The 23,922-nt window shown below is 49.3% G+C and overlaps 1 protein-coding gene across 3 annotated transcripts in view; it reads right to left on the bottom strand.

Moving 5' to 3' along the window:
- Nucleotides 1–19,771, bottom strand: part of USP19 (ubiquitin specific peptidase 19) — a 35,629-nt gene extending 15,858 nt beyond the window's left edge. Inside the window, exons 1-14 of one of the 3 annotated variants that reach the window (XM_073644861.1) lie at nt 19,477–19,771; nt 15,101–15,378; nt 11,262–11,390; nt 10,969–11,105; nt 9,840–10,301; nt 8,030–8,339; nt 5,075–5,231; nt 4,840–4,911; nt 4,650–4,765; nt 4,239–4,453; nt 2,311–2,500; nt 2,059–2,192; nt 569–727; nt 207–317 (exon numbers count right to left, since the gene is read on the bottom strand). In XM_073644861.1, coding sequence (XP_073500962.1) covers nt 207–317; nt 569–727; nt 2,059–2,192; nt 2,311–2,500; nt 4,239–4,453; nt 4,650–4,765; nt 4,840–4,911; nt 5,075–5,231; nt 8,030–8,339; nt 9,840–10,301; nt 10,969–11,105; nt 11,262–11,390; nt 15,101–15,242 — 2,334 coding nt within the window. In that variant the 5' untranslated portion in view covers nt 15,243–15,378; nt 19,477–19,771. The remainder of the gene's footprint in view (nt 1–206; nt 318–568; nt 728–2,058; nt 2,193–2,310; nt 2,501–4,238; nt 4,454–4,649; nt 4,766–4,839; nt 4,912–5,074; nt 5,232–8,029; nt 8,340–9,839; nt 10,302–10,968; nt 11,106–11,261; nt 11,391–15,100; nt 15,379–19,476) is intronic. The other 2 variants (XM_073644862.1, XM_073644863.1) reach the window with 2 other exon arrangements.
- Between the last annotated feature and the right edge of the window lie 4,151 nt (nt 19,772–23,922).

Below are 23,922 nucleotides of genomic sequence, written 5' to 3'. Positions count from 1 at the left end.
AAGGTTTCAGCTTGATGCAAAACTGCATGAAGGCGTATAGAATTGTAAAAAAACTGGGTGTAATAAACATTTTTTTTTATCCTGTGGGGGAAAAAAGTTAAAACAAGTGAACACGGTACAAGTCATCACCTACAGCTCGACAGGAAGGGTTAATCGATGTCATAACATCTAAACATGTCACTGTGGACTCTATAGGAGATCTATACCTTAGCACAGACTGGGCAAACCAACTTGGATTTGTATTGGCCCTGGAATAAATCGACCACAAAGGAGTCATTCCTCATCTTGTGCCGCAGCCATGCTTCATCGGCAACTTCCTGTAAGAAAAGGCGAAAATAAAAATAAAATAGACCTTTAATGTCCTCTCTGGCCTGAGGGAGCGGAGAGCAATTTAGTGTCTATCGGCTTCTTTCTTGCAAACATCCCCCGACCATTGTCTGCAACATTAATTATTAATGTTATACTTGTAATTATCCTTCCTGATCCAGTACTGACGCAAAAGTAGAGAAGTATCTGGATCACTTTCAGCTTAGGTATATAAAGGGCAGCTCAGGACGGATCCCTGTACCTCATCCGGCCGTCCGTCCGAATCCACGGTCTCCGTGTATGGCTTATTCTGAATCCGGTTCAGATCTTCGTGGAGTCCGTCCAGCAGGAAAGCCATGAACTCCTGGGCATCGTGCTGAGCGTAGCCGGTGAACTGACTCGCTTTGCTAGCGACGATCGCCTGGGAAATATTAAAGGGGAGATTCCATGTTAGAGATGAGAAGTTTCTGGGTTTTTTTTGTTTTTTTTTATTCCAGATACTGCACTGCTCGTCCAAGGTATTGCACCTAAACCCCATTCAGTCAAATACAGACGTCCATGATGCAAGGACTGGCCGCAGGCCATGAAGTTTGGGTCTGGAGACCCGCGGACTGATTGTTCATCATGGATGTCTGAATGAGCCTTTAAGGCAAATGTGGTGCAAACCCCAGCACTTTATGGGCAGATGTTTAGCAATGAATGCTGGTAAATTGTCATGGACGTTGTACTGGAAGGAAATTCCTCACAACAACTAGTACCTAAAAAATTTGCACCTTCAAGAAATTGCATTTTCAAGAGCGCAGAAGTCTCTTATGTGCAAGACTGGAAGAAATTAAATAACTATTCCAATGTTGTAAAGCGGTGGCGTAGCCTAGCCATCAGATGGATGGGGGTCCGACCTCAGGGACCCCAACTATCCTGTGAATGAACAGCAGTGGCTTAGTCTCGCATTCCCTTCCCTGTTTTTCTTAGTCCCGGACCCCACTGTGCGAGGGGGCCCCATGTCAGCGAACAGGACTGGTTGGAGGTCTTCACACAACATGTGGCCAGGAGCGAAGTCGTTCAATGAAAACAGTGCAAGACCTACAGAGAAGTGGGGGTCCCAAAGGTCCCGCCAATCAAAGTAATGGCATGTGCTAGCGATATAATAATACCCCTTTTAAAAGGGATTGTCTCATCTTGTTACATGAGTAAAACTGAAAAGTTTTTGCAAGTTACCTATTATTAAAAATACTTTTTGTCCGAATAATCTTTTTTTTTTTTTTTTTTTTTTCAGCAGAGCTTCACACACATTATTATCCCTGTCCCCATTGGGGCTCACAATCTACATTTCCTATCAGTATGTCTTTGGAGTGTGGGTGGAAACCAGAGAACCTGGAGGAAACCCACGTAAACACGGGGAGAACATACAAACTCCTTGCAGATGTTATCTTTGGTTGTCCTCAAGAACGGAAAGATTTTTAATTCTGTAGTTTACAGCTCATTGCCTTTGTTACCGTCTACCTCTGCGGGTATCAGAGGATTCCTAATGAAGACGTGCTCTTGCAAGTTCTTTGCTTGTGAGCACTGCTGTGAAGATGAACCCCCCCCCCCCCCATCTTCAGTCCCTCTGCGCCCCTCCAGAAGAGGTAAAACAGAGCAGCGGCTTGGCCGTGCCTCTGAACCATGCTGCCAGTAAGTCGAGAGGCAGAGGAACATGCAAAGCCCCCTGTACGTAACCCCCTGTACGTAGCCGTTGTAGGTTTCGCTCACCTTGAGTTTTGATGGCTGGAAGGCGTGATGAGTCCCTTTCCAAAGAGCCCTTAACAAGACAGCAAAACTGACCGCAAGACGTCCTCCGGTGCCCAAGGGATTGTTGCAATTGATCTCAGATTCAAACGAATGATCTATTGAGTAACAAAGGATCAAAAAAAAAAAAAAAACCCCACTAAGAAAAGATCACGCATCCTCCTACACTACTGCGCTCTTCTGCTGAAGTCATGAATGCAACATAAAGCCGCAAACCTTGGAAATAATCCCTCAGCTCTCTGGTGTTCGACAAGGACTGGATGACGCTGTTCATGAAGCAGGTGTTTCCCAGATTGACCAGACCGGTGAAGCCCGGCAGACACACTCGCTTCTCCTCTTCCTCCTGAGCACTGTCGCTGCTCATGGCGCTGTGGGTCATCGGGGGAACCATGCACGTTGGCTTAGGCTACGAAGAAAAAGAAACATACAAAACTGAGGTCGCACGGTGTGGAAAAGGGGGGGGGGAGGTCGCACGGTGTGGAAAAGGGGGGGGGGAGGTCGCACGGTGTGGAAAAGGGGGGGGGGGGGGTCGCACGGTGTGGAAAAGGGGGGGGGAGGTCGCACGGTGGGGAAAAGGGGGGGGGGGTCGCACGGTGGGGAAAAGGGGGGAGGTCGCACGGTGGGGAAAAGGGGGGAGGTCGCACGGTGGGGAAAAGGGGGGAGGTCGCACGGTGGGGAAAAGGGGGGAGGTCGCACGGTGGGGAAAAGGGGGGAGGTCGCACGGTGGGGAAAAGGGGGGAGGTCGCACGGTGGGGAAAAGGGGGGAGGTCGCACGGTGGGGAAAAGGGGGGAGGTCGCACGGTGGGGAAAAGGGGGGAGGACGCACGGTGGGGAAAAGGGGGGAGGTCGCACGGTGGGGAAAAGGGGGGAGGACGCACGGTGGGGAAAAGGGGGGAGGACGCACGGTGGGGAAAAGGGGGGAGGTCGCACGGTGGGGAAAAGGGGGGAGGTCGCACGGTGGGAAAAGGGGGGAGGTCGCACGGTGGGAAAAGGGGGGAGGTCGCACGGTGGGAAAAGGGGGGGAGGTCGCACGGTGGGAAAAGGGGGGAGGTCGCACGGTGGGAAAAGGGGAGAGGTCGCACGGTGTGAAAAGGGGGGGGGGGTCGCACGGTGTGAAAAGGGGGGAGGTCGCACGGTGTGAAAAGGGGGGGGGGTCGCACGGTGTGAAAAGGGGGGAAGTCGCAAGGTGTAGTATACACCTTCTTTATAATAAGAGGCTAATAAAAAAAACAAAAATTACAGTGATCTACAATAATTTAGCATTTTTACAAAATGCACATTTGCATTTACTCAATCCTGTACATCTAGGCTGATCTATTGAACTGTCCCCGGATAAGGTACCAGGCATTTGTTTTTAGCCATAAGCTAGCAGCTGTAAAAAGAAACAACAAAAAGCAGCAACACTCCCCCTCCCTGGGTCCAGCAGGTGCAATTCTGCCACTGCTCCGGTCCTTTGACAGGCTACAGTGATGACATCACGACTACAGTGCACATGACCACTGCAGGCAATCACTGGCCTCAGAAGCCTGATGGTCACACGTGAGCTGTAGTAGTAACGTCATCATTGCAGCCTGGGAAAGATCGGCGTAGGCATCGCTGGACCTGAGGAGGGCAAGTATTACTTTGTTACTTTCTACAACCAGAACTCTGTGGACAAAAAAAAAAAAAAAAATCTTGGACAATAACTGATACCTTAAAATGAAAAATGTACATAATGTGGTGAGGTGGCAATCGACTGAAGGATGAGGCCCATTGGTGGCCCAGTGGTATCCTAACAATAGGCCAAGAATGTCTTATGAGAACTACTTTAAAATGAGTTTTCCAGGAGTATAAGATTAGAGGGTTTGTCCATTTCTGAATCTGTTTTCGCCCAGTAAAATAACACCAATACTCCTGCAGTGTCAACACTGGCTCTCTCAGGACTTGCGTAACTTCATGTCATGCAATCCCTGTAACCAATGTTATGTGAGCCCTGGGAGAGCCACAGTCGACACTGCTGGAACAGTGCAGGCACTGGAGATAAGTATAGCTGTTATTTTACTGGGAGGAAATACAGGGATTCAGAAGGGAAGGGGTCGTCCGAGTAATGGAGAAGCCCTTTAATTAGCAACCCACTCTCGAGACCCAAAGAAGCCAATACCAACCGAAGTCATGAGCGGCTCTGGCTTTACAGGGACGTGGTCAGCGGCCGCTCTGGACGACACTTTATCCAGGCCCGCGTCCTCGGCTCGCGGCTTCTCCTTTTCCACGGCTCTGGGTTCCTCTTTGCTGGAGAGCGAGTGCTGGTTACTTCCAGGCTGCGCCTTGTCGAGGGGGGCAGGACTTGCAGGCATTGCCACCTTCGCACCACCCACTGCACCTTAAAAAGGGGGGAAAGTAGGGCTTTGTTTAGCAGCAAATATGTAGTGATAAATAATGAAAAATACAATTCTATTAGGACCACAGAAAAGGGCACTGGCATGGACAACGGAAGAGGTTATCCAACATTAAAACCTCCATACTGTGGTAACAAGGACCCCCGGGATGAGACCAAAGGTGGGATTCAGGGTACAGACCTTGTGCGGCGGGGGCCTCCAGTCCACCCCACCTTTGACACTGCTTCTTCTGGAGGGAGATACCAATGCGGATCCCAGTGAAGCTGTATTTGCACAGATCCGGCTCTATAAGGTTCCTGCAGAGAAAGCGAATGTGACCAAGGCAGCACGTGACACTTCACACCGTATATCTGCACGTGGCGAGTCTCACCTGAGCTTTACCTGCCACCTGAACACCGTGTCAGGGCCACAGCCAGGATGGAGCCGGAGGAAATTTAGGTCTCTGAAGATGGAAAAAAAAAAAATGACTGGTATATAACAAGTGTTAAACACATTGGGAAGAGCTCCGGGTGTGGCCATAAGGGGCCAGAACACTCCCTTTTTGCCTCTGTTGGGCCAATATACATGGCTATAACTAGTCATAGAAGAACAATCCTGGTCTTTACCTTGTCTGAAAAATCAGCGTGAAATCCTGCTCCCGAAACAACACCCGGGACGTCTGCTGGCAGACCTCCTTCACGTACACGTGTACGACCACCACGTCGTTCCCACTCTCATAATGGTCGTTCTTCACAAAGGTGAGATTCACATATGGCTCCACGTCTACAAGGGGGGAAAAGACGAGATGGTTTGTAATAAATAAAAAAAAAAAAGGAAAAACCCCTAAAACGTATATTTCTAATAGAAAAACTTTCCATTTACGTGTAAATGTGGAAAAACTCCCTCTCTACCCCCAATCATACAGAGAATGTGAATCTATCATCATCACTCACTTTATAAAAGGCTCCATAAACGCCACCACCCCAGGAGCGGCGTTGCCTCCATACACAACACTAAGTTACTGCAGAACTTCTGTAAAGTTTTTTTTTCTGTTTTATTAATAGGACGAGGGGCAGTAATCTTCCCTTACTTTGTAAAACGGGGCTCTGCAGGAGCGGAGGAATAATGGCCGCTCTACCATAACGTTATAGGAATACTGTAGAGTTGGGTGAAGGGAGCCCATGTACGGGGTCACCGTTATCCTGGGTGAATTTTTATATTACTTGTATAAATCGGCCATAAATTAATAAAGCAGATGGCAGAGCAGCGGCCAGAGTTGGGAAACTCGTTGCCATTTCCTTATAGATATTTTCCTGTTCTTTTCAGCACCGGATGGTAAATCCGACACTTTATCATCACTGGAACATGCTGACAAAATGACAGCCGGTTATCAGCTGCTGCAAAGATCGGGGTAACCCCCCAAAAAACTGCAGCGTGACCGGCAGCTGCGCCCTTAGAACAATCCATGCTCTCTGTATACTCGTGCGCAGTATCCCTTTAAATGCCACCTTTAGCACATGGCACCGGGGTGCCGCTCACACCGCAGCCATGCACGTCGCCCGTTACCTGTGAAATGATTGCTGGAGACCCGAGACATGATATCCCGGAGGCGCAGATGTATACGGTGGAGGTCGAGCCGGTGACCCCCAGACCCGATTACTAGGAAGGAACCCGGGGGACAGCAGAATCTTCCTTCCCGTCTTCCAAGAAAACTACGTAGCCGGTAACATAATCTAGAAGGAGGATGACTGCTGGGGGCTGGGATAACGTAACCTTTCCGCACGAGCCAAGAAGTGTGTCATGACTGGGAGCAGAGGCGTCCATATCGGCTGCAGGCGGCCTTAGTCTCCTTCTTGCATTTGCAGATCAGAGGTGGTCGGTCTCCGAGGTGTGAAGGGGCCGTGACTCTCTCGCCGATGCTGCGACCTCCAGCTTTGCTTTTCTGGCGCATCTTGTAGCTGCTGTGCACGGCAGTACTATACACTTCAATTGTCGAGCTGTAGTACCAGTCACTGCCACTAATAATCATAGGGCGCTGTGCATGGTAAACTGTGCCAGAAAGCCAGTGCCGAAAAAGAGCGCCAGAAAGCAACAGCTCCATTGCAAACACACATTTTTTTTACCCTGTACATTATAATGAATATAAAAATTCTAAACACCCGATAAAATAAAAGGGTTTTTGTCATGTAAAAATAGAAAAAAAATACTACCAAGAAGAATCATTTCAGAACTTTTCCCACCTTTAATGTCACCCATAATCAGTAGAAATCCTCTGAAATCATTTTGATGGGGAAAATAAGAACAAAACTAAATTAATGTTGTTGCATAAGCGTGAACACCCTCTTATAATTGGTGACGGGGTTGTGCTCAGATTAAGCCAATCACATTTACCCTCATGTTACATAATAGTCAGTGCACGGCCGCCATCATTTTTTGCTCCGTAAAATCCTGACAACACAGCAAAAGGATGTCATTGTGGAAAGTTATCGATCAGGAGAAGCGAACAAAAAAAAATTCCCAGGCATTTGATATAACAAGGACACTATGAAGAACTCATCAAGAAGTGGCTTAAATTTGGCAAAACAGTGACATTACCTAGAACTGGTCATCTGTCAAAAACTGATGAAAAGAAAAGAAAAAAAAATTGCTCTAGGAGGCCAACAAAAATGTTAAAAGAGCTAGAGGAAGTTTTGGCAAGTGCTGGTTGTGTACTGCATGTGACAGCGATCTCCTGTATTTCTTCACATGTTTGGCCTGTGGGGTAGGACGGCAAGATGGAAGCTTTTCCTGATGAAGAAAAACATCCAAGTCCGGCTACATTTTGACAAAACTTACATCAAGTCTGAAAAGTAGGTGGGACACGTGTAATGGTCTGATGAAACTAAGGTGGAACTTTCTGGCCATAATCCAAAACAAGTTGCAAAGTCGACACCGTGTATCACCAGAAGAGTACCATACCAACTTGGAGACATAGTGGAGGCAGCAGTATGAGACATACTACTCTCCTCCCTCACTATAACATCCAAGTGGCAAAATATTTGAGACAACCCCTCTAATGCAAACTTGGCTAACAAACAATATTCAAGCAAGTAAAGATTAACATTCCTTAAAGTAGTTGCCCTTTTAGGAAAACTTTTCCGAGCCATCAAGGGTGCTATAAAATAATAGAAGCAGAGTATATCCACCTTACAGAGCCTTTGCCCCCCCCACCTCCCCAACCAGCGGTCTCCATGCCTTCTCTTCTAGAAGGACAGACATTTGCCTGCTGCAGCCAATCAGGTCATTGCTGCTGGGGTCAAATGTTCATATAGCAGGCAGAGGAAGTAAAGAGCAAGTCTGACCGCTGCAGTCAATCATGGGCTGCATCTGTCATATGCTCATCCGGCCAGAAGAGAGTTATACCCAACACCAGACATTTGTTCGGCTGACCGCCATCTCTCCTGCCTCCTCTCGTACACAGGAACGCACAGCTCTACAAGAGAGCAGACTCCTCTGCCGGCGACTAAACGGCAGCTCGAAACCCATCAGGCTGGATCCGTCCCTTCCTACACACCGTCTGTTCCTGGGACCCCGGTAATTACCTTCTGATGTGTCGTCCACACCGACGTCTGGTTTTCCAGCCGCTGTGGCTTCTTCTTGGGCGTCTTCTTTGTGCGATGACCCAGCGATCGCCTCGCAATCACCCGGCACGACTGAAAGATCCTCCTGACAACCCGCAGCTCGTTCAGAAGGAAGTAGTGACATCTCTTCAGACGGCATCAGCAGATCCAAACTTGCATCCCCTTGCGGGCCGGGAACCCGAATATTACAGCATACGGGCTGTACGGCTGGCGCTGCAGGCTGGTGCTCCGCCACGGGAAGATGCGTCTTCTCTGCGTCAGCAATTACAACCTGCAATAAAAAGTAAAAAAAAAACAAGGAGGTCAATATATACTGCTGTACTGTGATAAAGCCTCTACACCAAGGGATTACAATGGTTTGTAACTAGGCGGCGATACCACTTACAGCCTGCAGACGGGAGTGGCGCTGTTTCAGGAAGGAAGCAGCCATGGGTTTTTGTTAACACCTTTGCGCCAATTATGTATTTTATGTGACGTTGATAAGAAATGCACAGTGCATTACTACGGATATCAGTTACTGTGTACGAGCCGGGATGACTGTTCATTTCTAAAATTGTACCTCTGCAGGCCGCGTGCTGGGTCGGGTTACCAAATGTAGAGAGGAGCAGGGTCTAAGAATAGAGACCGTCCGTGCCAATGTAAAAAGAGGAGGAAGGGGCCTTGTGGCTGAGCGGCATCGGATATATGTCCCATCCTTCACTCAGGGGATTTTGGGATCGCTGACGTTCCCCGAGGTAGGACCCAAGAGATTAATCATTTATCACTCGATAATGATGATCATGATAAATTCAGGGGATTGAAATATGAGCATTTTGCAGATAAAGACCATCTTGGGAAAACCAAAAAGAAAAATTATCATACACGCAACACTGAAATTGCAACAAGAAGGAAAAGTCGTGGAATTCTGGAAATCACAAGACGGAGACGTCACTGATCCGCAAACTACGAAAGAACGGAAAGAAAACTTCCAGTAGTGAGCGACATACGGCCTTGTGCTCCCGTGGCTGCAGCGTCTCCGGTCTTGTCTCCCATCGAGCACATCATTGGTCGGTGATTACACAGCAGCTGCCGGCATCGGATCTTGATGATTTTCTCGAGTGCATTCAGGAGCAGAACCTTCCTCAGAAGACCATTAATAACCTCGGTGATGGCAGCCGAGGCTGGAAGTGCCGGGATTTCTGCACGAGGCTCATACTCCAGACTGAATAAATCGAAATGTTAGGACATCATTTTTTCGATTTCTCCATCATTTGCAGATCGGTAACGTCTCCATCCTGTGATTTCCAGAATTCCACCATTTTTCCATCTTGGCATTGCAATTTCAGCATTAAAGGGGTTGTCTACTACTTTGACAGTGATGCCCTATCCTTAGGATAGGAAATCAATGTATGATCGGCCAGGGTTCCACACGCGGCACCCCCGCCGATTAAGCTATCGGTGCCGGCGGCGGGTCCCCGGCCGGAAGTCCTTACCTGCGGTTCCTGGCCGTCAAGTTGTAGTGGCCACAGCTAATAGCTGCCCATCCGCCTCCCATTCAATTGAATAGGAAGAGGATGTGCAGTAACAAGCGCCGGCCACTGCAACTTGATGGCCAGGCGCCGAAGATAAGGACTTCCGGCCGTCGGCCACCGCCGGCACCAATAACAGTTGATCGGCGGGGATGCCGCGTGTGGGACCCCGGCAGATCATACATTGATGCTCTATCCTAAGGATAGGGCATCAATGTCAAAGTAGTGGACAACCCCTTTAAAGACTGTATATAAATTCTTACCTTGTCTTCTCGGACACCCTGTGGCTCCATCTTGGGACTTGCAAGTTTGTGGGTCGTTGGACAATCCTTGGCTTGGGTACTGTCAGGACATTTGTTTTGCTCTTTACCGCTGGGACTCTTATGGGAGTCTTCAGAGTTGGCGATTTTCTGGCTCCTTGGACTGACGCCGCGTGGGGAGCCAAGCTTATGTGCGGAGCCCTTCTTCACCTGTGTTCCAGCTTGTGTGCCGGAACTGGGGGCAGATTTCCTTGTGAGGGGACTCCTCGCCCTCGGCTCGGCGGCGGCTTCCTGTCCCTGATTGACGTTTCTCAGTTCAGGTTTCATCTTTTTAATCTCCGAATTCCCGACGGGTTGAGATTGATTGGGATCGGGGGCGGGCGGTTTCAAAGGGGCTTTTGCCTTTCCGTTTTCTTTTGCGGTGAGCGGCTTCGCCGGTTCCTTCGTGAGGTCTTTCTTCTTCTTCTGCTCAGAAACAAGAGAAATTATTATTAATTCATTTCATTTATTTGAACGTCTAATCAGTGACATCAGCGCCTCACTGAGAAAGAAAGAGAAAAGTGGGGAGTTGTGGAAATCGGCGGGTGTATTATACCACTGCCGTGATCGGAGCTGTTTAACTCCTTAGGCACTACAGCATCTATGCAGCTGGACCGCCGCTCCCTTCAAGCATGGGACCCTTGTGATTGGGGGTCCCCGTAACCTTTCAGAGACTGGTGTATTGGTGAGCAAACAGTTTCCTTTGTTGTAGAACCGCGACAATCAAGTTATATGCAAATTAGCTGCAAGTGCTAAGGGGCGGGGCGAAGCACTTCCAGCTCTCCGACCTCCTGCGTTTGACTGACAGGTTAGTGCAGCCTGTGCTATCTGCCGCAAGATCGTGCAGATGACAGAGGCCAGACTGACCTGTCAATCAAGTGCGGGACATAAGCAGCGAGGGCTGGAGACCTGGAAGTGCTCTGACATACCCAAAGCACTTGGAGCCAATTTGCCTGTAACTTCAGGGGAGGATGTTTACCACAAAGGTATCGATTTCCCCTGGGTGACAGAAGCGCACACAGCCGTACCTCAAGTGTTGGGTAGAAATTCCTCCTAAAAATAAAGTAAGAGTGGACGACACTGCGACGTTTACCTGGAGACTCGGCCATTTGTTCATTGGGATTTTCTTCTGTAGGATGAGCTGCAGGAAGTTCCCTTTCTCCTTATATTGGATTTTACTGCACGATCCTTCTATTTCTTCATGGAAATGGCAGCTCCACCGATCGCCCTCTGTGAAAAATGGGGAACAAAAAAAGCACAAATAAAATACTGGTATCAGCAAATGACCAGGTGTGGAGACCCCAAGACAATGGGGCAATGTTACAGAGAGTGGGGATAATGCAGCCGGTGGGGGCCGCTCCCAGGGTTGTCGCCATCTCTGGATACCTGGGAAGTGGATGACGCAGTCCGTGTCTGTGAACTCCGACTTCAGCTCGTCCACGCTCACCGCTCCGGCCCCGGGGTGCAGCTTCACAATCACTTCCCCTGAATTCTGCTTCCAGTCGATCATCATGTCTGAAATCAGAAATGACAAAAAGAGTCTCAAAACCCGCCCTGAGCTTGTGTATGATATTGTTACAGCAAGCCCCCCCCCCCAAGAACAGGGCCAAGAGGGGTGGTCCGCACAGATACCCCCTCCCGAAACTCAGCACAGATCTCTCCTGCAACATGGCTGTTATCTGAATGTACAACTATAAAGGAACGATGGGTGTATATGGCTGCCGAAACGATACAGATAGTGCGGCATCCTAGTCTCTCTCTGGAATTGAATTAAGTACGGATAGCACTGCCGCCCTGTAATGATGTAGGCACAGATATTACTGCTTCCTTGCCTCTCTCTATAAATGATGGGGGCCTATATAGTACCATTTCCTTACATTGCTCTGTAAATGATGAAAGCTCAGATAGTACTGCTTCCTTGTCTCTCTATAAATGAAGGAGGCTCAGGTAGTATCACTTCATTGCCTCTCTGTGAATGATGTAGGCTCAGGTAGTACTGCTTCCTTGACTCGCTCTGTAAATGGAGGATCAGGTAGTACTGCTTCTTTGCAACTCTCTGTAAATGATGTAGGCTCAGATAGTACCGCTTCCTTGTTTCTCACTGTAAATGAAGGTGGCTTAGATTGTACAGATTCCATGTCTTTCTGTAAATGTTGCTACAGTTCCATCTCCTTCTGTTAATGTGGGCAGATAGTACTCGCTCCTTGTCTCTCCCCATAAACTAGGCACAGACAGTATCATATCCCTGACTCTTCCTGCTAATGAAGGAGGCACAGATAGTACTGTCTATGTCCGTTAATAAACAGAAGCGAAGATAAAAAAAACAAAATGAGTGAATACCTGTAGGGAGTAAATAGTAATACTGCCTGTGAATAACAAGGGGGACATTTGTTAACTTTGTTTTGATCAAAAATAGGTAAAAGCCGTCCCACAAGGATGGTACCGAACTCATAGGTCACCTCACTGTCAGCAGACGTAAAAATAGATCAGGGCATTATAATTCTCACTGTAATTTCCAATCTGACACATCGTCCGATATAATGGTGATTGGATCTGTACAGATCCAGGGCGTCTGCTGGTGATTACAGCTCTGTAGAGACAGACGTGGCGGAGTCTCACTACCACGGCAGCAACTTTACTCCGAAGATGACAACTCATCTCAAACATCTCCAAATGGCAATGTTCACATGTGCATCCCCTGCAGAAAACCAGAGCGCTGCTCCTGCAAACCACCCACATGTGCAACGAAGGGGGAGACATGTACTAAACCTACTGAACAGTCCTGACTGCCGACACCGCTCTATAGAGGAGGTGATAAGAGGCAGAGACCCAGGGTGACATAACAAGTGACCGCACTAGCAGAATAGTGAGTGAAGCTCTGGAGTATAATATATGATGTAACTCAGGATCAGTAATGTAATGTATATACACAGTGTCTGCACCAGCAGAATAGTGAGTGCAGCTCTGGAGTATAATACAGGATGTAACTCAGGATCAGTAATGTAATGTATGTACACAGTGACTGCACCAGCAGAATAGTGAGTACAGCTCTGGAGTATAATACAGGATGTAACTGAGGATCAGTAATGTATGTACACTGTGACTGCACCAGCAGAGTAGTGAGTGCAGCTCTGGAGTATAATACAGGATGTAACTGAGGATCAGTACAGGATCAGTAATGTAATGTATGTACACAGTGACTGCACCAGCAGAATAGTGAGTGCAGCTCTGGAGTATAATACAGGATGTAACTGAGGATCAGTACAGGATCAGTAATGTAATGTATGTACACAGTGACTGCACCAGCAGAATAGTGAGTGCAGCTCTGGAGTATAATGCAGGATGTAACTCTGGATCAGTAATTTATGTATATCCTTTACCTCAGGAGTGGATATAATGATGTACTTCCTTTAATAAAGCCTCTTCTCCAATCTTCGCCCCATGAGGTGTCTGTTCTGTGATTGCTCAGTCACCAGCTTTCTGCTGCTCCATTATTACCTTGCTCACTGACGGCCTAGAACTTCTTTATCACTTTGTATATTATACAACCATTTTTCCTGCTCCTCCATTCGCTCACAAGCTTTAGAGTGAAGATCTACAAAAGTTGTGAGTGAGCGCAGGTGATGAGCGATTACCGGAGCGATGCTGCAGGTAATTCGCAGGCTAATCGGAGGTGCCGCCATCTGCTATGTCAGTGTGTGATCAGAGTAAGACGCTTGAGCTCCAAGAGCCAAATCCCCTTTACAGTAATGAAGCAGACTTGACTTTTCTAACAAGACGTCGGCATTTGCTCGTTATCGCCATCTGAATAAGTTGCACAGACGTGCGCAGATTTCGCTATAGAACAGGTATATTGGCCTGAATATCCTTGTACAGTGACATCTTATATAACTGTCTATACCCAAAGTCCTACAATGCTGCTAATGAGCGTCTTAACTGCTGTGGACGCCTCCAACATGGAAAAATGGATTATTACTTACGTTCATTGTTACCTTTAGTCAATAAAATTGAACCAAGTTTCTATATGTAATCTTAATTTATTCATATATGCAGAATGTTGTCTGATCCAAATTTCAGATTTTTCTCTTGAGGGAGTGTCTCTCCCTCCCAGTAACATAGGCCGGGTGCGAGCCGAGCTCGCCTCTCCCTCCCAGTAACATAGGCCGGGTGCGAGCCGAGCTCGCCTCTCCCTCCCAGTAACATAGGCCGGGTGCGAGCCGAGCTCGCCTCTCCCTCCCAGTAACATAGGCCGGGTGCGAGCCGAGCTCGCCTCTCCCTCCCAGTAATATAGGCTGGGTGTGAGCTGTGCGTGTCCTTTCCTTCCAGTAATATAGGCTGAGTGTGAGCTGTGTGTGTCCTTTCCTTCCAGTAATATAGGCTGAGTGTGAGCTGTGCGTGTCCTTTCCTTCCAGTAATATAGGCTGAGTGTGAGCTGTGTGTGTCCCTCCCAGTAATATAGGCTGGGTGCAAGCTGTGCGTATCCCTCCCTCCCAGTAATATAGGCTGGGTGCGAGCTGTGCGTATCCCTCCCTCCCTCCCAGTAATATAGGCTGGGTGCGAGTTGTGCGTGTCCCTCCCTCCCAGTAATATAGGCTGAGTGTGAGCTGTGTGTGTCCCTCCCAGTAATATAGGTTGGGAGCAAGCTGTGCGTATCCCTTCCTCCCAGTAATATAGTCTGGGTGCGAGCTGTGCGTATCCCTCCCTCCCTCCCAGTAATATAGGCTGGGTGTGAGTTCTATGTGTATCCAGGTTGTCACAGTCTTCAAAAGCTCATATCAGTACAGCTTCTATTCCGCCCCTATTTCCTCTTCATGCGCTTTCCCTCCTCATCTGTAGCCTGTTTTCTCTGCCCTCCCAGAGACTGTAGATGCTTTTCGGCTGATTTTTCAGAATCAGTCTCCTTCCCTCTCTAGTAGTTTACAATAAAGTGTTCACCCACAGATGTAGCCTTTCCAGCTCTGCCGCCATACTACTGCTTCTCTGACAAGCAGGGTACAGCCATTTCTATTTGCTGCTCTGCAATTAAGAATCACTATGCAGAGAGCTGGTTGTGGGGTGAGTGACTGAGCGTGTGTCCGGCTGCACTCCGCTCAATAGATAGACATGTACATTGCTATATATTGGAGGCCAACCACCTAAAACCTGCGAGGTATCAGACACTGAACACTAGAATGAAGTGCAACTGGTTGGTGAAGAAAACGGAAAAAAAAAAACACAATACCGACCTTTCCTTGGCTCGGTGCCAGACACCATCTTGCCTTCCTTGCTTTCCTGGTTGACTCGATCTTTCTGCTTCTTTTTATTGATGGCATCTTCGGTCCCTCGAGTCGCCCTCCTCTGCCCCGCGCCCTCGGCAGGATGAGACATCTTCTGCCGCTTGGTGGAAACAGATGGGCCCCCGGGGTCTGTAACGGAGTCTCGGTCAGGGGTTCGACGCTTTCTACCTGGGCCAGCTATCTTGGCGACTCTCTGTGGTTAAACTCTCCGTCAAGGAAGAAATGATCTGCAATTAAGAGCAGGAATCGGCCGGAAGTCAATTATTTAAACCATTTTTTCTTGAGCCTGAAAAAAGATAAAATTACTGCAATTATAAATCCAAATAAAATCTTAAGCCTACAAGGACCCTTCCTTAAAGGGTTATTTCCAGGATTTACCCTTCCTTTGTACCACGACGCTCAATAATTAACTACTTGGAATCATTTTCTGATCGGAAAGGTGACACCACTGATTTGTGGCTCTGAAAAGCTCCAAAGTAGAGCGGTGGCTGCGCCTCATCCATTCTTTGTGGACACTGACCACAGGGCTCTGCTTTTTCCAGCAGTCCCCCTCCAAAAAATGGTGAGGCCGCACAGCCCCCAGTTGAGTTTCAGAGCCCTGAAGGCCAGATCCATACGGCCTTGGTGGTCAGACAAACACAAAAACAGAAAAACATCAGCTGTCCTGTTGTGAATAACCCTTTAAGAGAGTCTGTGTGGAGGTTGATGGCACCACCTTACTGCAACGTTACGGCCTTCAGAGCTGAAATCTTGCGCATGCTTCTCGGGTCGGTGCATGAACAGTACCCAACGAGGCTGACTGCCCGCTGCAGGGCGCATACTGCTCATGTACTCGACCGGGAAGGCATAACACAAGAACCAGTTTTGACGACATTACAGCAGGATGGAACTGTCAATCAAAGGAAGGATCATGGCGTACGGCAGGGATTGCAGCGGAGATCTGGAAACCGCACAGGGACTGGGATTGTCCTCAAAACACTTGCAAGATGCTGCGTATAGCAAAAAAGATTTGCATGATCCTGGTCCACATCTGAAGTCCATGGATGCAGGACCGGAGCCCTGTGCACCTCCTCCTGCCCACCAGGACCCCCAGCTCCTCTTATGACAAGTTGGACCACTGTGACGTTTTGCTGCCCTCAGTGGGAGGTGCAGGCGGAAGGAGAAACTTAGATCCTGGATCATCTGTTCAGGAAATCCCACACCTTAAGATTTTCGGACCATGTCTGTTTCCTCACGCGCAGTTATAAAATTTCAAATGCAATTTCATTCATAAGAATCTGCAGCGAATTTCCTGAATAGTTGATTTTCCTGGCCGGCTGACTAATCAGAGGAGGAGCAGGAGATGCCGGCAGGTAGAAGGTCCGGCGGCCATGGACAACCGACGTGGCCACTAATGACATCCTGCAAATCTTTTTGCCCCAACCCGTTTTCTCTGGACTGGCCAAACTGTTATGCGTCCGTGTGGATCTGTCCGCCTCCCCCCGGCTCTGCTGACCCCAAGACCCCCATGAATTAAAGCCTGTATTAAAATCAGAGGAAGATAGAAAAACGTAGGACGGCCTGGAAGAAGAACAATCAAAGTGTCATATACAGTCTATGACCGGTCTGCAGATGAGCGGCACACACAAGAGGAGACTTTTTCTTCCCAATTATTTGCAAAGTTGCATTACTTTTATTTTAGATACAGGTTGCACCTATTAACCCAATATGTAAGAACACGATGGCCGTACAATGATATCATGCGTACGCCCAACCTCCCGATGGATAAACTTTGCCCATAGTGAAGACAACGCAGTGACGGGAACCACTGGTATTAATATGGCCTCTAATCGTGAGAGGCGCAGATGTGGGCTGGAGGATTACCCGGGCACCATCTGTGCCGAGAAATAAGAAGGAGCGTCGGCTGCTGTCTGTGCACTGAAAGAGAATTCAATTACAGCCGAATAAAAGCCCGCACAATGCAAGGAACGCCCGGTGCGATGAGCTGCGGCTGCAGACTGAGGACACAGTGCACATGCCGCACGGTGCCAGATTACAGAGTGACAACCCGTAATGGAAGCCACTGATGTATTCAAGGTGGTTGTCAGCCAATAACCCTTCCTCCTCCACATGCTCCTTCTCTTTTACTGCCTTGTCATGAAACAGAAGGCTCAGGATGGAAATGTGTATCGGCGTAATCGATAGGAAATGCAAAAGTAATGAAGTTCCAGAACATGTTAGAAATATTATATTTAAGACTTGACTTGTTCAAAATGCAGTCACCGGGGCAGACGAAAAAAAAAAAAAGCTCATTGGTGGATGGAGGGGATGGGGTCAGGGATAGGACCCACAAAGATCAGAGCCTAACAGTGGTGTTCCTGGACATAAGACAGGGTTGTCACAGCCTACGCACAATATGTTATGCAAAAGGTTTAAAAAATATTGTATAACATCTGAAAGGTCTTTTATGGTAGCCAAATATTACTCTGCCCTAAGGGTGTGTTCACACAGTGCATTTACGTTACAGGTGTGCTGCAGATTCTCAGTGCTCAGTTTAAAGGGAAAGTCTGGTGCAAGAAAATGCATTTGTTGCAGATGATACAAATCTGCGGCAAAAAAAAATGGCAAAGTTAAAAAGAAAAGAAAAATATGGTATAATCTCCTCCACTGACACTGATGTCATCACATGAACCAGAGACCCGAGCACGGAACCAGCACGGAACCAGCACGGAACCAGCACGGAACCAGCACGGAACCAGCACGGAACCAGCACGGAATCAGCACGGAATCAGCACGGAATCAGCACGGAATCAGCACGGAATCAGCACGGAATCAGCACGGAATCAGCACTTTGCAGTAAATTCTCCGGCAATTCTGTGCGATTCGCTGCAATTCTCATCTGTAAATGTCCCTATGGTTGACAGAATATTTGCCCCTGTGTGGACGATCCTTTAAATGTAAATTGATTTGGTAATTAATTTTTTTTTTTTTATCAAGGCTTTTACTGAAGCGGCGCCGGCTTATTTGTAGGATTATGTAACGCTGTTTACTCTTCTTGGTTTGGGTGATCACACACTTTGGCCGCAATCATCACTGGAAACATCTAGAAATCGGCTCCGAGCCAAAAACGCACTAAATATAGAACTGAACGAGTCTATAACAATAAAAAGAAGCAATTAAAATGGGAGTTTCTATTTCTTACTAATAACAGATTAAATTATACTCCAGAGCTGCATTTGAAGTTCTACAAATTTCAAAAATCCCACTAATCCCTACACATAATTGGCACCTAATATGCACTATGGAAGCATCATATATACCAGGCACAGCACAACAATCTGATATCAGAAGCCCCCACACCCTCCATTACAGGTGCTCAGCTGAGCGGTTAATCTAAATCCCCAGTGCAATGAACAGAATAGTGAGTGCAGCTCTGGAGTATAATACAGGATATAACTCAGGATCAGTAATGTATGTACACAGTGACTCCACCAGCAGAATAGTGAGTGCAGCTCTGGAGTATAATACAGGAGGTAACTCAGGATCAGTAATGTAATGTATGTACACAGTGACTGCACCAGCAGAATAGTGAGTGCAGCTCTGGAGTTTAATACAGGATGTAACACAGGATCAGTAATGTACTGTATGTACACAGTGACTGCACCAGCAGAATAGTGAGTGCAGCTCTGGGGTAGAATACAGGAGGTAACTCAGGATCAGTAATGTATGTACACAGTGACTCCACCAGCAGAATAGTGAGTGCAGCTCCGAAGATAATACAGGATGTAACTCAGGATCAGTACAGGATCAGTAATGTATGTACACAGTGACCGCACCAGCAGAATAGTGAGTGCAGCTCTGGAGTATAATACAGGAGGCAACTCAGGATCAGTAATGTAATGTATGTACACAGTGACTGCACCAGCAGAATAGTGAGTGCAGCTCTGGAGTAGAATACAGGATGTAACTCAGGATCAGTAATGTAATGTATGTACACAGTGACTGCACCTGCAGAATAGTGAGTGCAGCTCTGGAGTATAAACATCAGTACATGAATAGTCATCCTATGGCAGATATAAGCACTTGCTCCAGAATAGGATGTGATTATTATTACTGATCTTCTGTCTGGTTTCTCATTTATATTTACATAACAAAAAATCTTGATATCAGAATATACTGAGCGGGTAAAGTGATCAGCAGCGCTGTATACAATATCTATAGACATATAATTATCACACTATATATATATATATATATATATATACACAGGCCGGTAATCCCACTATATACACACACTGCAGCCTCTCGCTCCCCCGCAGTCCCGTCCGTCCCCGGCGCTGACTCACCCTGAGCCTCCTCCAGTCCCGGCAGATGGGAGGCGGTAAGGCCGCAGGAGGCCTCTCCCGGTGACGCGCTCGGTCCCCGCCGCCGTTGCCCCTGGGCCGCTCGCTGTGGCACCATAGGCCGAGTCCCGGCCGCTCGTCGCCGCACAGCGCCCCCTCCGGAGCCTGACAACCATCCGCAGCCTCCGCCGCCCGCACTTCCTGAAGCAGAGCACAATCCTCCCACGTGACCGGGGTTCTCCTGGGGTCATGTGACGCGGCCACCGCAAAAAAAAGGGGGAGGAGCGGAGGCGTTAGGGCGAAGTCATGTGATCAGAAGGGTTGGTGACGTCACCTCGGGCTGTGATCACATGACCGAGTCCTGCTGGAGATGGATGTGAGGAGGGCGGAGCCTTACTTCAAGGGCTTCTCCAGATTTATGCAGTTCTGTCACCTTTGTCAGGATCTCTGCTTGCTGTCAGTGAATTCAGTGAATGGGAACTTTTTTTTTCTGTCTCTTTCAGTCCAGACACTGAAAACCTTCAGCTGAGGACTTGTTACCATAGTAACCAAAGTCAGCAACTGGGCTGCAGAATAAAATAGACCCTGGACGCCAGGCGGTCACCTGTGAGCTTGGCTGGAGTGGTTGGACCGTCATCTGAGGACTGCGGGCGCCGACCAGGTGATAATCTGCCGTACTGCCCCCTACAGGCCGGGCCCCCGGTGTATACAGGTGTATGCGGAGCCCCAGGGGCCGCTCCTCTGTAATTCTCCACTTTCCGGGGAAAAGAACCTGCGATTTGCTGTAATATCACAACATGTAAAATGACCCTTCATCTATGAAGCCGATGACAGGTGTACAAACATGGCTGCCACAGGGGCCCTCAGGAGAAGCCACAGAGGCCCTCAAGAGAAGCCACAGAGGCCCCCAGGAGAAGCCACAGAGGCCCCGAGGAGAAGCCATGAGGCCCCCAGGAGAAGCCACAGAGGCCCCCAGGAGAAGCCACAGGGGCCCCCAGGAGAAGCCACAGAGGCCCCCAGGAGAAGCCACAGAGACCCTCAGGAGAAGCCACAGAGGCCCTCAAGAAAAGCCACAGAGGCCCTCTGGAGAGGCCACAGGGGCCCCCAGGAGAAGCCACAGAGGCCCTCAGGAGAAGCCACAGAGGCCCCCAAGAGAAGCCACAGGCCCTCAGGAGAAGCCACAGAGGCCCCCAGGAGAAGCCACAGAGGCCCTCAGGAGAAGCCACAGAGGCCCCCAGGAGAAGCCACAGAGGCCCTCAGGAGAAGCCACAGGGGGCACCAGGAGAAGCCACAGAGGCCCCCAGGAGAAGCCACAGAGGCCCTCAGGAGAAGCCACAGGGGGCACCAGAAGAAGCCACAGAGGCCCTCAGAAGAGAAGCCACAGAGGCCCTCAGGAGAAGCCACAGGGGGCACCAGAAGAAGCCACAGAGGCCCTCAGAAGAGAAGCCACAGAGGCCCTCAGGAGAAGCCACAGGGGGCACCAGAAGAAGCCACAGAGGCCCTCAGGAGAAGCCACAGAGGCCCCCAGGAGAAGCCACAGAGACCCTCAGGAGAAGCCACAGAGGCCCTCAAGAAAAGCCACAGAGGCCCTCTGGAGAGGCCACAGGGGCCCCCAGGAGAAGCCACAGAGGCCCTCAGGAGAAGCCACAGAGGCCCCCAAGAGAAGCCACAGGCCCTCAGGAGAAGCCACAGAGGCCCCCAGGAGAAGCCACAGAGGCCCTCAGGAGAAGCCACAGAGGCCCCCAGGAGAAGCCACAGAGGCCCTCAGGAGAAGCCACAGGGGGCACCAGGAGAAGCCACAGAGGCCCCCAGGAGAAGCCACAGAGGCCCTCAGGAGAAGCCACAGGGGGCACCAGAAGAAGCCACAGAGGCCCTCAGAAGAGAAGCCACAGAGGCCCTCAGGAGAAGCCACAGGGGGCACCAGAAGAAGCCACAGAGGCCCTCAGAAGAGAAGCCACAGAGGCCCTCAGGAGAAGCCACAGGGGGCACCAGAAGAAGCCACAGAGGCCCTCAGGAGAAGCCACAGAGGCCCCCAGGAGAAGCCACAGGGGGCACCAGAAGAAGCCACAGAGGCCCCCAGGAGAAGCCACAGAGGCCCTCAGAAGAAGCCACAGAGGCCCTCAGGAGAAGCCACAGGGGGCACCAGAAGAAGCCACAGAGGCCCTCAGGAGAAGCCACAGAGGCCCCCAGGACAAGCCACAGAGGCCCTCAGGAGAAGACACAGGGGGCACCAGAAGAAGCCACAGAGGCCCTCTGGAGAGGCCACAGGGGCCCCCAGGAGAAGCCACAGAGGCCCTCAGGAGAAGCCACAGAGGCCCCCAAGAGAAGCCACAGAGGCCCTCAGGAGAAGCCACAGAGGCCCCCAGGAGAAGCCACAGAGGCCCTCAGGAGAAGCCACAGAGGCCCCCAGGAGAAGCCACAGAGGCCCTCAGGAGAAGCCACAGGGGGCACCAGAAGAAGCCACAGAGGCCCTCAGGAGAAGCCACAGAGGCCCTCAAGAGAAGCCACAGGGGGCACCAGAAGAAGCCACAGAGGCCCCCAGGAGAAGCCACAGAGGCCCTCAGAAGAAGCCACAGAGGCCCTCAGGAGAAGCCACAGGGGGCACCAGAAGAAGCCACAGAGGCCCTCAGGAGAAGCCACAGAGGCCCCCAGGACAAGCCACAGAGGCCCTCAGGAGAAGACACAGGGGGCACCAGAAGAAGCCACAGGGGGCCCCAGGACAAGCCACAGGGGCCCTCAGGAGAGGCCACAGGGGCCCCCAGGAGAAGCCACAGGGGGCACCAGGAGAAGCCACAGAGACCCTCAGGAGAAGTCACAGGGGGCCCCAGGAGAAGCCACAGGGGGCCCCGGAGTAGCTGCAGGGGCCCCCAGGACAGGCCCCAGACGCCCTCAGGAGAAGCCCCAGGGGGTCCCAGGAGAAGCCACAGGAGACCCCAGGACAAGCCACAGGGGCCCTCAGGACAAGCCACAGCTGCCATGACAGCACCATGGTCACGGGGAGGTACTGGGTGCCAGAAGGGTCATCTTCCCCCATATTCAACCTCTAAAACGCTGCTGTCACGATTAGCAGCAGCATCTAAGGGGTTAACCTGCTGTGATCGGCCTCGCCCCATATCTGCAGTGTGCACAGTAGCCGATGTCACAAACTGCAGGGTGGTCCCCCCAGTACTGAATATTTAGCACGTTGTAATCGTCAGTGAATTCGCTTTCTTCTACTCCCAGTAGGTGCCGGACTGTGAGACGTTCTGGATTATCAGACTGTCATAGAGAAGCTTGTAGAAGTCTCTTGTAAGGGAAGCAAACACAACATAAGGCCGGGTGCACACAGGCCGCAAAAATCGTGTTGATTCCAAAAGGCGATCATGTAAAACGCTAAATCCATGAGATCCCCACTGATCCCGTGCCGATGCCTCCTCACGTCCTGCACCCGATCTCTCTTCACCTTGCGATGATCTGTGATTGGTGCAGCCTATAATTGGCTGCAGTGGTCATGTGGAGTTTGATACTTCATCACTTGGTAGACAGAGACCATCAGGCGACCAGGGAACAGTTGGCAGAGGGGCGGCGGTTGTTTGGGAAAGTGGGTTTTTTTTTTGCACATTACAGGACTCCTGTTATTAATTTGGTCACCGGTCCGAGGCAAGAATGTAGCTACGGGGGCACTCAGGGGGCATTATTAATTATTATGGGGCACTCAGGGGGCATTATTAATTATTATGGGGCACTCAAGGGACATTATTAATTGTTAAGGGGCATTATTAAGTATTATGGGGCACTCAGGGAACATTATTAATTGATAAGGGGCATTATTAATTGTTAAGGGGCATTATTAATTGTTGAGGGGCACTCAGGGAACATTATTAATTGTTATGGGATACTCAAGGGGCATTATGAATTGATAAGGGGCACTATCAATTGTGGGGCACTCAGGGGACATTATTAATTGTTATTGGGCACTCAAGGGGCATTATTAATTATGGGGCAATTGAGGCATTATTAATTATTATAGGGCACTAAGCGGACATTATTAATTATTATGGGGCACTCAGGGGGCAATATTAATTATTATGGGGCATTATTAATTATTATGGGTCAGTTGTGGCATTATTAATTATTATAGGGCACTAAGGGGCATTATTAATTATTATGGGGCAATTGAGGCATTATTAATTATAGGGCACTAAGGGGACATTATTAATTATTATGGGGTATTATTAATATGGGGCACTAAGGGGCATTATTAATTATGGGGCAATTGGGGCTTTATTAATTATTATGGGGCACTAAGGAGCATTATTAATTATCATGGGGCATTAACTGTTAGGGGGCACTCGGGTTACTATTAATTGTTAAGGGGCATTATTAATTGTAAAGGGGCACACATGCAGCGTTATTGCCTTTTATGGGGCAGTCGTGACAATATTGCTTGATAAGGGGGACTCTGGGTAT

The sequence above is a fragment of the Phyllobates terribilis genome, unplaced genomic scaffold (assembly GCF_046119375.1).
Source record: "Phyllobates terribilis strain yellow unplaced genomic scaffold, ASM4611937v1 Scaffold_8__6_contigs__length_399053987, whole genome shotgun sequence".
NCBI classification, from domain to species: Eukaryota; Metazoa; Chordata; class Amphibia; order Anura; family Dendrobatidae; genus Phyllobates; species Phyllobates terribilis.
This window is presented reverse-complemented; position numbering and strand designations above follow the sequence as displayed.